Raw genomic sequence first — 13,795 nt, forward strand, 5'->3', positions numbered from 1 at the left:
ACCATTTTTCCCTCTATGGCTATGCTATTCACACTGAGCAAGTATGTTCAACTCCCACTTTCCTCCCCCCCACCTCAAGTGCCACTATTTTCCTAGAGTTCTATTCAAGTTTTACATTACAAAACATTTACAGAAACATTTACATTCCATTTACAAAAACATAAATAATACAGTAAAATAGAAAGAAGTTTCCTGCTTTCACTAGTGGCTTTAAACTAGAACATATTCACACTCTTGTCATTAAGAAAAACTCTTATAGACACATTTGAGAAGGTCAGCTTTGAGAAGGATAAAAATAATTCTCATTCCCAGTTAACCTGATCCCAATCATTCTGCACAATTTTCTAGTGTGAACTTGAATAAAGCCCTTTAAAAATATCCTCTAAATAGCCACTTACAGCATAGAAAATCAAATGTTGGTTCACTGGCCCCTACTTTTCTCATAATATAAAAAACTATTGGGGTACCTGGGTGGCTCAGTCAGTTGGGCGTTCAACTCTTGATTTTATGTCAGGTCATGGTCTCATGATTCATGGGTTTAGCCCTGCGTCAGGTTCTGCACTGACAGTTCAGAGCCTGTCTAGGATTCTCTCTCCCTCTCTATGCCCCACTCCTGCTATTGAGCATGCAAGCGTGTGCTCTCACTCTCTCTCAAAATAAAACTTAAAAAAAAAAAAAACCCAACCTAAAAACAAACCACTAGCAGAATGTTTATATCAAAGAACACCACAGCATAGATGCAAACAAATTGTGCTATATTTTGCAGTTCAAATTATATAGACCATTCATCAACGTCCCACAGTGCAAAAAGACCAAATATTAAAGTCTGACCACCCACTCACTAGCTGTCTGACTCTACAGGTTAACCACCATGAACTTCGGTTTCCTCAAGTGCAAAATAAGGCTAACCCTACCTATCTGATGGGATTTTCTTGCTAATTAAATAAGATCATGAGCATAAAATATTTAGCAGTGTTCTCAGTACACAGTAGGTGTTCAAATAACTATAGTGGTCAATTAATTTTTATCCTGTAGATGTCAGGACAATTAAGATTTTATAACAGTGTGTTTTGTTTGTTTTATTTTAGAGAGAGAGAGAGAGAGAGAAAACGAGTGGGGGGAGAGGGCAGAAGAACAGAATCGCAAGTAGGCTCCACACTCAATGTGAAGTCCAACACGGAGCTCAATATCACAACCCCAGGATCATGACCTGAGGTGAGATCAAGAAATCAACCTATTGAGCCACCCAGGTGTGCCAAGATTTGCTGAATAGTTACTTCCTTGAAGTTAGGGCAATACAGGGGCGCCTGGGTGCCTAAGTTGCTGAAGAGTCCAACTTCAACTCATGATCTCAAGGTTTCTGTGTTTAAGCTCCACATCAGGCCATCCGCTGTCAGTGCAAAGCCCATTTCAGATCTCGCTTGCTCTCTGCCCCTACCCATGTACGTACGTACATACGTACGTACGTGTGTGTGTGTGCGCGCGTGTGTTTTCTCTCTCAAAAATAAATAAAACATTAAAAAAAGTTAGGGCAAAATAAATTATATTTTTCATAACACACACCAAAAAAGAGCCACAAAATCCAAGTCTGACAGCTGGGTTTTTCATAATACATTCAGATCCAACCCTCCTGCCATCCGTTTGGTTAAGAGCATTAGTCACAGGCACTTGGCCAAGGAGGAAAAAACATCTAGAGCTGTAAACTTTGCTGTGGCTTACAAGTTGATTTTGTGAAGTAGTTTTAGCATGGCATATACATAAATATAGAGAAATAACTTCATTCTAATATAAAGGATTGAAATATCAGTTATGAACTCATTTCCTATCTAAGTGAGAACATTAACTTCAACATAGGACATATATAACACCAGCGACGGTCAGACTGGCATTCCACGTGGGTATTTTATCAGATATAATGATCAGGTTTCTCAAATATATCTGACCAAGGAACACTAATTAAAAGTGTACCAATGGCATACAGTGAGAGCTCATGGAATAATAATAAAAAAGTAGTTTAAAAATTTCTTTCTTTTGGTACATTTCAGAGAGGGATCACTTGTATCATTATGAATATTTGTATTAAGTCCTGCACAGCATCAAACATTCTATAACATGTTGCAATTATGTGTGAACAGCCTTTGCCAACTAATCAACTCAGGCTATAGTCAGTATTGTTCATCACTTTGTCCCTACCAGTTGCTGATAAGTACTCAAATTTTAGATATTTATCAAATATTTACAAACCATAAAAATCTCAGTCTGCAAACAAAATATTGTACTACTGGTGGTCAGATACATGAATAAAATGTACCAGACAAAAATTTTATAGCCCACAATTATTGTTCCTAAAGTGCTACATCAAGTACTTTCACATACACGACCTCAGATCTTTACATTAACTTTGTGAAGCAGCAGGCCTATTTTACTGAGAAACAGAAGAGGTTAACCTTTAAAAACAATTTTTTTAAATGTTTATTTATTTTTGAAGGAGAGACAGCACTAGCAGGTGGGGGGGCAGAGAGAGACACAGAGTCTGAAGCAGGCTCCAGGCTCTGAGTTGTCAGCACAGAGCCTGCCACGGGGCTCAAACCCAGACTGGAAGATCATGACTTGAGTTGAAGTCAGACACTTACCCTACTGAGCCACCCAGGTACCCCCAGAAGAGCTTAGTCTTAACCTGTGTTCTCCAATACTATAGCCACATTTCACAAGCCACATCTGATCTGAGCACTTGAAATGTGGTTACTGTGACTGAATTTATTTTAAAATTTACACTAATTAAAACTAAACAGTTCAATTACTGAAAATGTAAGAATGTTTGCAATAACTTAGCCATGCAAATTTGTTTTTCAACTGAATACAGAACAAATATTTCCAATGAAAAGAGGGTCTGAAATGAGATGTGCTTTAAGTGTAAAATACAAATCAGATTTTGAAAAATCAGTACTCCTGAAAGGAATATAAAATATCTCACTGAAAATTTTATATTCCTTACATGTTGAAATTTTAACATTCTGGATCAAATTAGAATATTCTCAGGGAAAAGTCCAACAGAAAAAAGCAAAGTAGGATACTGTATAACTTCTCTTAAGGCCAATCATTCTATTTCTTGGAAATATTTTGTGTCCAAAGAACCAGGTTCAAATCCCATTCTGACACTGTGTTCCCTTGGACAGAGTCTCACTTTAAATGTTTAAGAAGGAAGTCTGGGGGGATTAAGTGAAAACTGAAAGCACCCAGCCACATACATTCATAGGGAAAAACAGGCACTCACAAGAAGTCTACTGTTCCCTTCCTTCACTAGTCATTGTTCAACACCACTACTTCCCAAAAGAGATAGTATTCAACTAACATTTTTTTCCAACACTTTCAAATAACAAATGTTTTAATTTTGATTAATAAAATGTTCTCAACATTAAATATAGGTGGTCAGATAAATCTTCATTCTTACAAAGCCTATAATTGTACGGTCCAATGTAGTAGACAATAGCCTCATGGGGCCAGTTACATTTAAATTAACTGAAAAGAAATAAAAGTAAAAATGTTGTTCCTCAGTGACACAAGCTGGTATAACATATTTTTAAATATTTATTTATTTTTGGGAAAAGTGCAAGCAGGGAAGGGGCAGAGAGAGGGAGCCAGGACCTGAAGCGGGCTCTGCACTGACAGGCTGACAGCAGTAAGCCTGATGTGGGGCTCAAACTAACAGTGAGATCATGACCTGAGCTGAAGTCAGACGTTCAACCGACTGAGATACCCAGCCCCGCTAACTATCTATTTTCATCATGGAAAAAAGTTCTATTGGACAGTATCTCTCAAAAAGAAAAATCACATCAGCAACAGTGACAGGAAAAACATACTCTTAAATATAATTCAAATATCATAGGTTAAGGTTTCTAAAATCATGTACGCTTTACGTGAGTTCTAAAGGTTTCTAAAATCACTATATACTAAAATGAAGATGGCCAAGGTTCTATACACACAGTTTCACTTATTACATTATCTCCTAAACAGGAGTGCAAGCATATTCACTACAATTAGCCACACCCCTTTAAAGTAAGTAAATAGACCATCAGGAAAATTCTGAAAAACATGATCCATCTTAAACTTGAAAACCATTCCCAAGGTAGACTGTAGCAGAATTACAGGCGGTATGCCTCTTCCAGGCAGTACAGTTAAGCATATAGAATATGAAAGCAATAGTGGGCACTGCTTTCTCTTTGCAAATCAAAACAGCCATAGCAAGAAGCCCTACCATTCAATTAAAAAAAAACCGTTCCAGGCCTGTATTTATGGATCAAAGGGAAAAGGGTGGGGAGATTTTTATTTTAATTGCAGAACTCCAGAACCTGAGTAAACAGTGGAATGTGCCAATCACCATAAAGATATTTAATGTATCTTTACAAAAATTAAGAATTGCAGGCAACATTTTATGCATAGTCTAGGATCTTTTTTAGAATCTGCAACTCTAGCAATGTCTTGCCCAAATAGGCACTCATCTGTTGACTATCGCCTAGAAATCCTTAAAAAACAGCAACAACAACAAAACTTCATAACTTAAAATACTAACATTCATTTGTTCATTTGATATAGTTCCAAGCCTTGATGACAGATCCTTCAGTTGGCCAGAATAGTTAAAAACAAATTCATTTACAGTTCACCTTTAGAAACTTCCACAAAAACTAACTACACTCAAGTTCCTCAATTCTTGTTCCCAATTTTTATCCTAAGTGTTTCAGAAAATTTTATGCTACTTAGCAAACTGGCAGAACTCAGGCCAAAAACCTGAAGCACCTCTTAAAATAATACTTATTAATTTTTTAAAAAGCAAAGAGATAAAAATGAAGTTAGGAGATAGTCTGTAAGAAGTTAATGATTGGGGCCCTCCGGACAATTAACCATTTATCAGCTGGAGTTCAGTCCCACTAGCAAGCTTAATTTTAGGCATGGCATATTACTACAAAAAAATGACAGAATTCTTGAAATACAATTGCAAAGCTGCTTTACACTCAAATCTTCAATATATTCCAAAAGGAAATGGTTTCGCTTGAATATTTGCAGAAACTTAGAAATCAGACCCATATTAAATCTGTCTTCAATTAGCGACAAGGTTGGATTCCAATCGTTGGATTATTTAACAATTCTCATCTCCTCTTTAACAGAAATGAAAAGCTAGTGCTCAAATCACCACTAGTCAAGAAATAGGGTTTACGAATGGGATCTACCTCGGCCTTGGAAACACCAACAGTACCTGTTTCTTTTTATGATGTACAAACATTTGTCCGCAGGAAGATTAGATTTCAGTAACACTCTAGCGTGAGAATGAGCCTGTTTTCCCCTCACACCCAAAAATATTATTTTTCCAACTCTTTATATTCATTTACACCCCATTTTAACAGAAAGAACACAGCAATCAAAACTTGGATGGAGCAAAAACAAGAACTTCTCTGTGTCCACTGTCACTTAACATTTTTTTTTAACCTTTGGTAAGAGTATTCCATTACTTCAAATGAGTTATCTGAAAAGCACAAATGACTAAAGAAAGTGTTACTTCGTTTTTAGATTTATTATAAATCAAGACTTAAAGGGAAAAATTTCTTGCTGATGCAAAGATGATAATACCTGTAAAGAAATATGAAATTATGTTATCGATAGCCTAAATATTCCTTTTTATTGACTTTTTTATTAACAAGAATCCTTTATGTATACCAACTGGAGAAAGTACAGCAGCTTTCAATGGTAATGTGTCCAATAGGTCACTAACATCAATTAAAGTCATGCCAAACCATGGCATCTTTTATCATTGTGAATTCAGGCCTTCAGAAGATTAGCTGAGGCAGGCTTCTTTAAGGGGGTATTTGGGAAGAAAGCAAAATATATGAATAAATTACTGCAGCCAAAGTAAAACCAGGATTGGTGAACTAAGAAAATTAGAAGCTCAGAAGAGGCTTACTTCAGTCAAGCCCTCCAATGATCATCTGCCTGGGCCCGCCATGGGCAAACTGCCAGGTAAGACAGTATGTTGCACAGGAAAATGCACCACGGGGAAGAACTCTATAATGTACTAAAAGTAAGCCAATTACAGACCAAATAACCTTGCATATCTCAGAACAGGTGTGATCTCCAGGAGTCGTTTCAATTCCATGCAATCCTGAGGGAGGTATTTACACCAAGCCCACAACTACCTGCTATACTCCAGCAGACCCCAAGATAACCTATGGATAGATAACTCTTTCCCACCTCGTAAAACGAAAAAGGGGATAAAAGCAGCACCATCCCGAGAGAAAGTAAGAAAGGAAAAAAAAAAAGACGAGTACCCCTAGGGACCTTGACCCCACGCACTCTGAGACTGACACCGCCCTGAGAAAAATGTTCCCCCATTCTACCCTCCTTCTGTTCCTTCAGTGACCTTCTGTTCCTGCTGCCTCGGGGAAGGCAAGAAGCAAGTCACCGCCGTTCCACCCAACCCCAAGGGAAGGTGCCTTTCTCAGTTGAGAGCCGCAGAGGGAGGAAGAAAAAAAGGTTGCTCCTCCCCAGCCCACCCGCCCCACAACTGCTGAGTACAGACACGATGGGGAAAGGGAAGAGAAAAGCAATGGGAGGTGACAGCTCTGCACTGGCCTCGGGATTGAAAATCCTTGCTCTGAAAGAAACGCGGGAGAAACCCTCCCCTTTCCCCCCCCCAAACTGCCCAAATGAATGAACTGGATAAAACGGCGAGGGGGGAGGGAGTTAGAATGCGCAGTTCTTACCACCCAAGAAGCGAAAACAGAGGCCCTCGAACCCAAGCCTGGCCTCGCTGCCCTTTGCACCGCTACTCTTGTCCTTTCTATTCAAGCCCCACACCATTAACCCCTTAAGCTTTCCAAGATAGCGCCCCTATCCTCCACCTACCCCAATACCCGAACACCGATACCCACCCCCCTCCTCCGATCCTGCTTTTTGCTTGGGCCCAGACTCCAGCCTCTTCCTTCCTACCACCTTTTCCACAGCCCTCATGAGCCCGAACCCAGCCGCACCTGGAGATGCTCCTGAAAACGAATTGGCAGAATCTGGGCCATGGCGCTGTCGGGGTGTATGGTCTCCTCCTGTCACTGGGGCTGCGGGGCAGTGACTGCCCGGACTCTCCAAGGGAGAGGAGGAGAAGGGGGAGGGGGGAGGCTGGACTCAGCAGGGTACTCTCCGGGGACGCAGGAAACTGGCAGGCAGACGAAAAAGCTCGGGTCGGGGGCGGAGGCTCCAGGGTCCGGGGAGAGCCGCAATGGCGGAACCGGGCGCAGCGCAGACTCCGGAAACGGCTGAGCCCTGCGGAGGGATCCCGACGACTGAACTCCGCCCAAGTCACCTCACCCCCTCCGTCTTATGTACCCCTCCACGGAGTGCCGCGGTGCAGTGGGGCGCAGGAATTCGGGGCGCAGTGCGCCGAGGGCCTCGCTTACTGCTGCGCCACGAGGGTAAATTAGAGGAATCGAAGGAACTACTTTTTTGGACTCATCACTTTCCCCAGCCTCTTTCGTATCCTCCCCCCTCCTTTTTTTGCATTTTGCCACATCATGCGACTAGCAGTGGCCTACGTCATTTCCGTGGGCGCTTAGGTCCCACCCACGTACTTCCGGGTGCACGTGATGCTGGTCCGGAAGGGTTGGCTGATTGCTGCTGGAGTGCAGAGCGAGTTCTAGGGAAATGTAGCGTCCCCTGGGAATAGGGTGGCTGTTGGGACGCTATGCGGAATGGCGGTGTTACTCCCTTTCCTTGTGGGCCCTACTTATTTAAATTGAGCCCCATACGAAGAGGACGTGGCATGGACAGATGGGCCCAGGCTCCCGCCCTTCCGTGACTCAGGGAAACGGCCTCCTTGCAGAGCACTCTCTTGGCACCCGGCTGCAGCACTCCTCCCCCGCCTACTTTGAAAGCGTGGGTGGTTTCTTACGTCTAAAGGAGTGGGAATGAAATGGGGTTTAAGATCCTCCTTGCCCTTATGCACTCCCTCCTGACGCTTGGATTCTAACTAGAACTAGCAGTCTCTCTGTATGTTACCTAAATCATCGGTCCAAAGGACAGTGAAGGCCATTTAAGAGGTGTATGAAGCTGGCCTTCTGATAGCTTTTATTTCTGCGGACATTTTGGCGGACATGTATGTGACATGGGTCTAGCTTAGTATAAAGAATTAGAGTATCATATGTGCTACAGAATTGGACCAAAATTGTGGCAGGATTTTTTAGCCACATCAGATAATGAGTCTCAGAGATTTCCATAGTTTAAGGGAGAAGTTTGACACCTTTAAGGTTCTACGGTATGGCTAACATACATTTTTGAAAAAAGAGTTGAACTATTAGCGATGTATTTCAGTGGGACCACCTTAACATTGCCCATTCATTAGCAGCTTTTGGGAATGTTAAGTGCTTCAAAGCTGGCTGGTGCTTCCTCTAACAGCGTTAAGATAACTATGGTATTCATTCTCAATAACCTTCCTAGTGCATTATTGCTAAGGTATACACTAATATTTCATTAATAGCACAAATGCCATCAAGGGTACAAGAATTTAGTCCTGTGCCTTTCATCTTTATAAGAGATGTGATAATTATTCCAGAAAGATCTTGAGGAAAAACAAGTACACAATAGTTCTTTTTGGTGCCCTTTTCAGTTAAACATAAAACCCTATTAGGTATACAATAATTCTGTGTGTTAAGCAGTTTTGCTTAGAGAAGTTTGCTTAATCATTTAAATTGCTTTTAACGTTTTCCCCAAAATATAGCTAACCTACTTAGGATGAGAGAAGAGTCTTTGGCAGTTGAGAGGAGACAGAGACTGTTTTGCATTGCAAAGAAAAGCTTTGCCAGGATGTCCTAAGAGTGAGTATTTATGCAAGGCAAAATGCTTGAAGATGTTCTGTATTCTGCAACCTTTATAATTCCAGTTTAATAGTAGTTGCTTTCGACCTTTTTTTGGAAGTAGACAAATTCTAAATTAAAAATCTAAAGGAGTTATTGTTTTATTACAGTAAAAGCAGTTGTTTTATTGGGTTAGATTCTAATTTCAGAATCTGAGGTACAAGAGCTATATCATGAATGGGCCACCAAAGTTTAATTTCATTTGTTAATAACTGTTTTGCATTTTCATACAGACCTGTAATTTTTTAAGTACTGTACATTTAGAATTCCCAAAGCAATTGATTTTAGCTTGGATATTTGAATGTATGGAATATCTTACCCAAAAGTGACATTATGGTAATGACTGCTGTGTCATCAGACACAGAAATGTAAAAATGCGTTGTTTTCAGAAGTCATTTAGGGAGAAGAAAAAGATTACAATTTACCACTTCATTTTGAACACTGGCTCCTTCAAATCAGTAAATCCAAAATGTTTCAAGAGGAAAGTGGTCCAGAATATAAAAATTAAAACCCAAACCTGTGCGTTTTAAAGAGCAGTAATTTTGGTTGAGGTAATAAAGAGAGCTTTTTATAATAGTAAGTTGTTCCTGCTAATGGTGTAAAGGCAGAAAGAAAGGTTATCCTTGGTTAGAAATCCCAAAGACTGAGTCGCTGTTATCAGTTACCAAAGCAGTAACCAAATGGCTTTGTTTTCAGATGCTACTTTAAGTTAGAGAAGATAGATAACCTAATAAATCAGAAAACAAATGCTGAGTTTTGGGGGAGTTTTTTTCTGTGACAGAGTCTTAACACATATACTGTATTGTTATCATCCTGGCTTTTAGTTTCAGAAAATGTTTTAGTAAGTAGCGATATTAATAAGAATAAATGGTCAAGTTCTTCCAACTTGAAGCTATTTTTATTAGAATATTCAATAGTAGGTCGTCACTCTGAGTCACAGCAAGCACCATTAGCAAAAACTGCATTGTTCATATGCTATTTTGAGGTGTGTCTATTTCTCAAAACCTATGCAAGAAAACTCTATTGTACCCCTAATTTTATATTTTATGCCAGGAAATATATTTACATATGTATATATGTAAAACATCTAGTGAGTATGATACCTCAGAAAAAAATTCATTTGATTCCTCTATGGGTGTTTATCTTCAAGCAGGCCCCAAATTAAGGCCGCTACCTTTTAACTTGACCTTTTAAAAACAGTGTGAGCTAGCTGCATTGCAAAAGCCACAAAGTAAAGGCATCTCTCAAACATGAAGAGATTTTTTGTTTTGTTTTTTATTTTTTGTTTTTACAGAGAGAGCATGAGCAGGGAAGAGAGGCAGAGGGAGGAAAAAGAGAGAGAGAATCCCAAGCAGGCTCCATGCTCAGCGCAGAGCCCAAGGTGGGGCTTGATCCCGTAGTGGACCCTAGGATCATGGGCCAAGCCTAAACCAAATCCAGAGTCAGACACTCAACCAACTGAGCTACCCAGACGCCCCTAAGAGATTAATTTTAAAGCAAAACTTTAAATTTTTTTAAACATTTATTTATTTTTGAGAGAGAGCATGAATGAGGGAGGAGCAGAGAGAGATAGGAAGACACAGAATCTGAAGGAGGCTTCAGGCTCTGAACTGTCAGCAGGGCTCAAACCCACAAACTGTGAGGTCATGACCTTAGCCAAAGTCGGACATTTAATCAACTGAGCCTCCCAGGTGCCCCTTAAAGCAAAACGTTAAGCCTAACCCATTGTACCAATTATTTAAAATTCAGATTTAATGAAACCAAAAGGGATATACTTTACCATTACTCAGTAAGTGGTTTTGCCATTTAAACAACTTTGAAATATCTCAGCCCCATAACTTCACGGATATGAATCCCACAGGATAGGTAAAGAGCATCATATCAAATGCACTGACTCCGGTATCAACCTACAGTGCCCCCTTTATTTTGGCCCTGTACAAGGCACTGATTATAGGCAAAGCTCATCTGAAAGGAAACATTAACCAAACCAGAAGAAAAAAAAATTTCATGGCCTTTTTAGTATGAGATGGACCTGAATTTATACTCAATATCAGTCACTACTCAGGCTTGTCCTAAATCTAATTTATACAGACAAGGGTTTTTTGGTTTTTTTTTTTTTGTCTTTTATTTATTATTGAGACAGAAACAGAGCATGGGGGTTGTGCAGAGAGAGAGGGAAACACAGAATCTGAAGCATGCTCCAGGCTCTGAGCTGTCAGCACAAAGCCTGATGCGGGGCTTGAACCCACGAACTGTGAGATCATGACTTGGGCTGAAGTCAGCCACTTAACCAACTAAGCCACCCAGGCACCCCTAGACAAGTTTTATAATGTATCATGGATGGCAAAGAAGATCTCTACTAAATCTTTATTCTGTGTCAGGATTGAGCATGTTCCTAGGCCCAGACTAGCCCTGTGGGAATACAATCTGGAATCTAGTCATATTATTTAGGTCCCTCCCATGTTGTCTAAAGGTTAAATCAGTTTCCAACAGAGAAATGAAGTGGCTCATAACATTACTTTAAAAAGTCCTCTCAGGAAAGTTGGCTCAATTATAGTGACACACACACAACATTATGGACAAAAAAACCTGTAAGTTATAACTAGAAGTTATAGGGAGTTAGATGCATGTCACAGTATCCCCTTCATATCCAAAATTAAAAGTCACAAGAAGCTTGAGGGTATTTATACAGTGAATGGATGAGGGTCAAAGTGTTGGAATGATTGTTATGGGCTTTTTATTTCCTTTCTAAATATGTAAAACTGTCTTTTTACCTCCTAGAGTTATTACTGTCTCTAAAGCAAGGCATGACCCACAAATATGTTGTCTCAGCAATTTTAAAATTCTATCGTGCTTCAGGAATAGTTCTACTAGAAGCAATGCACATATGCAGCCTTCTGATGGTAGTAATCTTTTTCTCAGAACAGAATGGTTAAAAATGAGATCTGAGGGCATCGGGGTGGCTCAGGCAGTTAAGCATCCAACTCTTTATTTCAGCTCAAGTCATGATCTCAGAGTTTATGAGATTGAGCCCCACACGTCAGGTTCTGCACTGACAGCATGGAGCCTGCTTGAGATTCTCATTCTCTCTCTCCTCCCCCACAACCCCCCCCCAACCTCTCTCTCCAAAATAAATAACCATTTAAAAACCTGAGATCTGGTAAACAAAGTTTTGATTAACTCAATAATAAAGGTTCAGGAAGTATAATTTACTTGATCAACAAACACCTTTCAGTAGATCCAGTGAAAAATTAAACAATGTTAAACTCTCTTGATTAATTAAGACAATTTCTTATATGGGGAAACATCATCACCGTGAAGTTTTTGTAAGTACACCTACATATGTAGCCTGATCTGAATATGTACCAAATTTAGGACATACTATAAATTACTTTCTTAAAAATGACTTACCTCAATAGGTCATAACTGATAAAAGTAGATCATGTAAAATGAACCAAAAACCTGATTATTTCCTTTTCCTGGTTGCTTATATTCCAAATAACTGTGAATTTAATGTTGTAAAGTACATAATACAATTAGTAATTCCATAACATTCCAGTAATGAAAAATACATAGCATTCATATAAGCCTACCTCATATTTATTGATTTAAATTTGTTTTTCTGGGCCAGGCCTTTTAGCACTAAGAAGAATGAAAAGATCTGCTCAGGGTGAAAATAAAATCTAACGTGATAAAGACAGTCCTTTACCATTTCTATACTTCTTGGTTATCTAGCTAAGCCATTAAATCAGATATAGAGATTATACTCCTCATTACTGAAGAGGGCTTAAAAATTCCATTTCTTAAAAGAGAACTAAGTGGAGTAGCAGATTGGCACACAATGGAGGTCTCCAAGTGCCACATGCTGTAAATGGATAACTTGAGTCCAAGATGACTTTCCAATTTTTCTGTCTGCAAGAATGAGTGGCACTCAAGTTATTCATTTTATCTACTTAGTGTTAGCCCAAGTTACAAACTGGAAACTGAAAAATCCATAAAAAAGCCCCTCTCAAGGCAATGGTGATGACCTTCCATTGTTTAACTTTGATTCCTCTCCCCAGCCACAAAATTCTGTCTTTTTTATTCTAGCTAGTCCTAGTCCTATTCTGCCTTAAAATTTGAGTTTAGAATCTTTTTACCCTACTTTTTAAGCTATTATAACACTTGTTGACTATCCCATCTGTTTAATTCAAGACTTCTGTTGTCAACAATCATACCTGGAGCTAGCACAGCAATAATTTATAAATATCTATTATATACAAAAGGCATCAAACTGAGTGCTAGGCTACCATTCTGGATAAACCCATCTCATTTCCTATATATTAGCTGAGCACCAAGTAATATTAGATTAAAAAACATGTAGATTTTATCTGGACAAGTAATGTGATCTTTTCTTTGAAAATCTTTAGTAGTTTCACAATAGAGTTTTGTATTATTCATATTTTCAGGGTAAAAGAGCAAGTAATATAACTTACTTTGAAATTTTGGGGGAGAATAAAGACTATAATTTAAATTTATTGATATCTAACATTATGTTCATTCCCTCAACTCTGCTGTAAAGAAAAATAAAAGGGACACCTGAGTGGCTTAGTCAGTTAAGCATCCAACTTCAGCTCAGGTCATAATCTCACAAGTCGTTGAGGTTGAGCCCCGTGTTAGGCTCTGTGCTAACAGCTCAGAGCCTGGAGCCTGTCTTTGGATTCTGTGTCTCCCTCTCTTTCTCTGCCCCTCCCCTGCTCACACTCTCTCTCTCAAGAATAAACATTAGGGGCGCCTGGGTGGCTCAGTCGGTTAAGCCTCCGACTTCGGCTCAGGTCAGATCTCACATTTGTGGGTTCGAGCCCCGCGTCGGGCTCTGTGCTGACAGCTAGCTCAGAGCCTGGAGCCTGCTTCCGGTTCTGTGT

At 39.6% G+C, this 13,795-nt stretch overlaps 1 protein-coding gene and 1 long non-coding RNA gene across 3 annotated transcripts in view; one reads left to right on the forward strand and one right to left on the reverse strand.

Annotated features, from left to right (window-relative positions):
* Nucleotides 1-7,367, reverse strand: part of CLTC (clathrin heavy chain) — a 65,194-nt gene extending 57,827 nt beyond the window's left edge. Inside the window, exon 1 of one of the 2 annotated variants that reach the window (XM_029926714.1) lies at nt 7,020-7,367. In XM_029926714.1, the coding sequence (XP_029782574.1) occupies nt 7,020-7,061 (42 nt within the window). In that variant the 5' untranslated portion in view covers nt 7,062-7,367. The remainder of the gene's footprint in view (nt 1-7,019) is intronic. The other variant, XM_029926715.1, reaches the window with a different exon arrangement.
* A 300-nt stretch (nt 7,368-7,667) lies between these two features.
* Nucleotides 7,668-13,795, forward strand: part of LOC115282243 — a 44,442-nt gene continuing 38,314 nt past the window's right edge. Inside the window, exons 1-2 of the long non-coding RNA XR_003904562.1 lie at nt 7,668-7,914; nt 8,756-8,852. This is a non-coding gene — a long non-coding RNA (uncharacterized LOC115282243). The remainder of the gene's footprint in view (nt 7,915-8,755; nt 8,853-13,795) is intronic.

Source organism: Suricata suricatta, chromosome 17, assembly GCF_006229205.1.
Source record: "Suricata suricatta isolate VVHF042 chromosome 17, meerkat_22Aug2017_6uvM2_HiC, whole genome shotgun sequence".
Taxonomy (NCBI): domain Eukaryota; kingdom Metazoa; phylum Chordata; class Mammalia; order Carnivora; family Herpestidae; genus Suricata; species Suricata suricatta.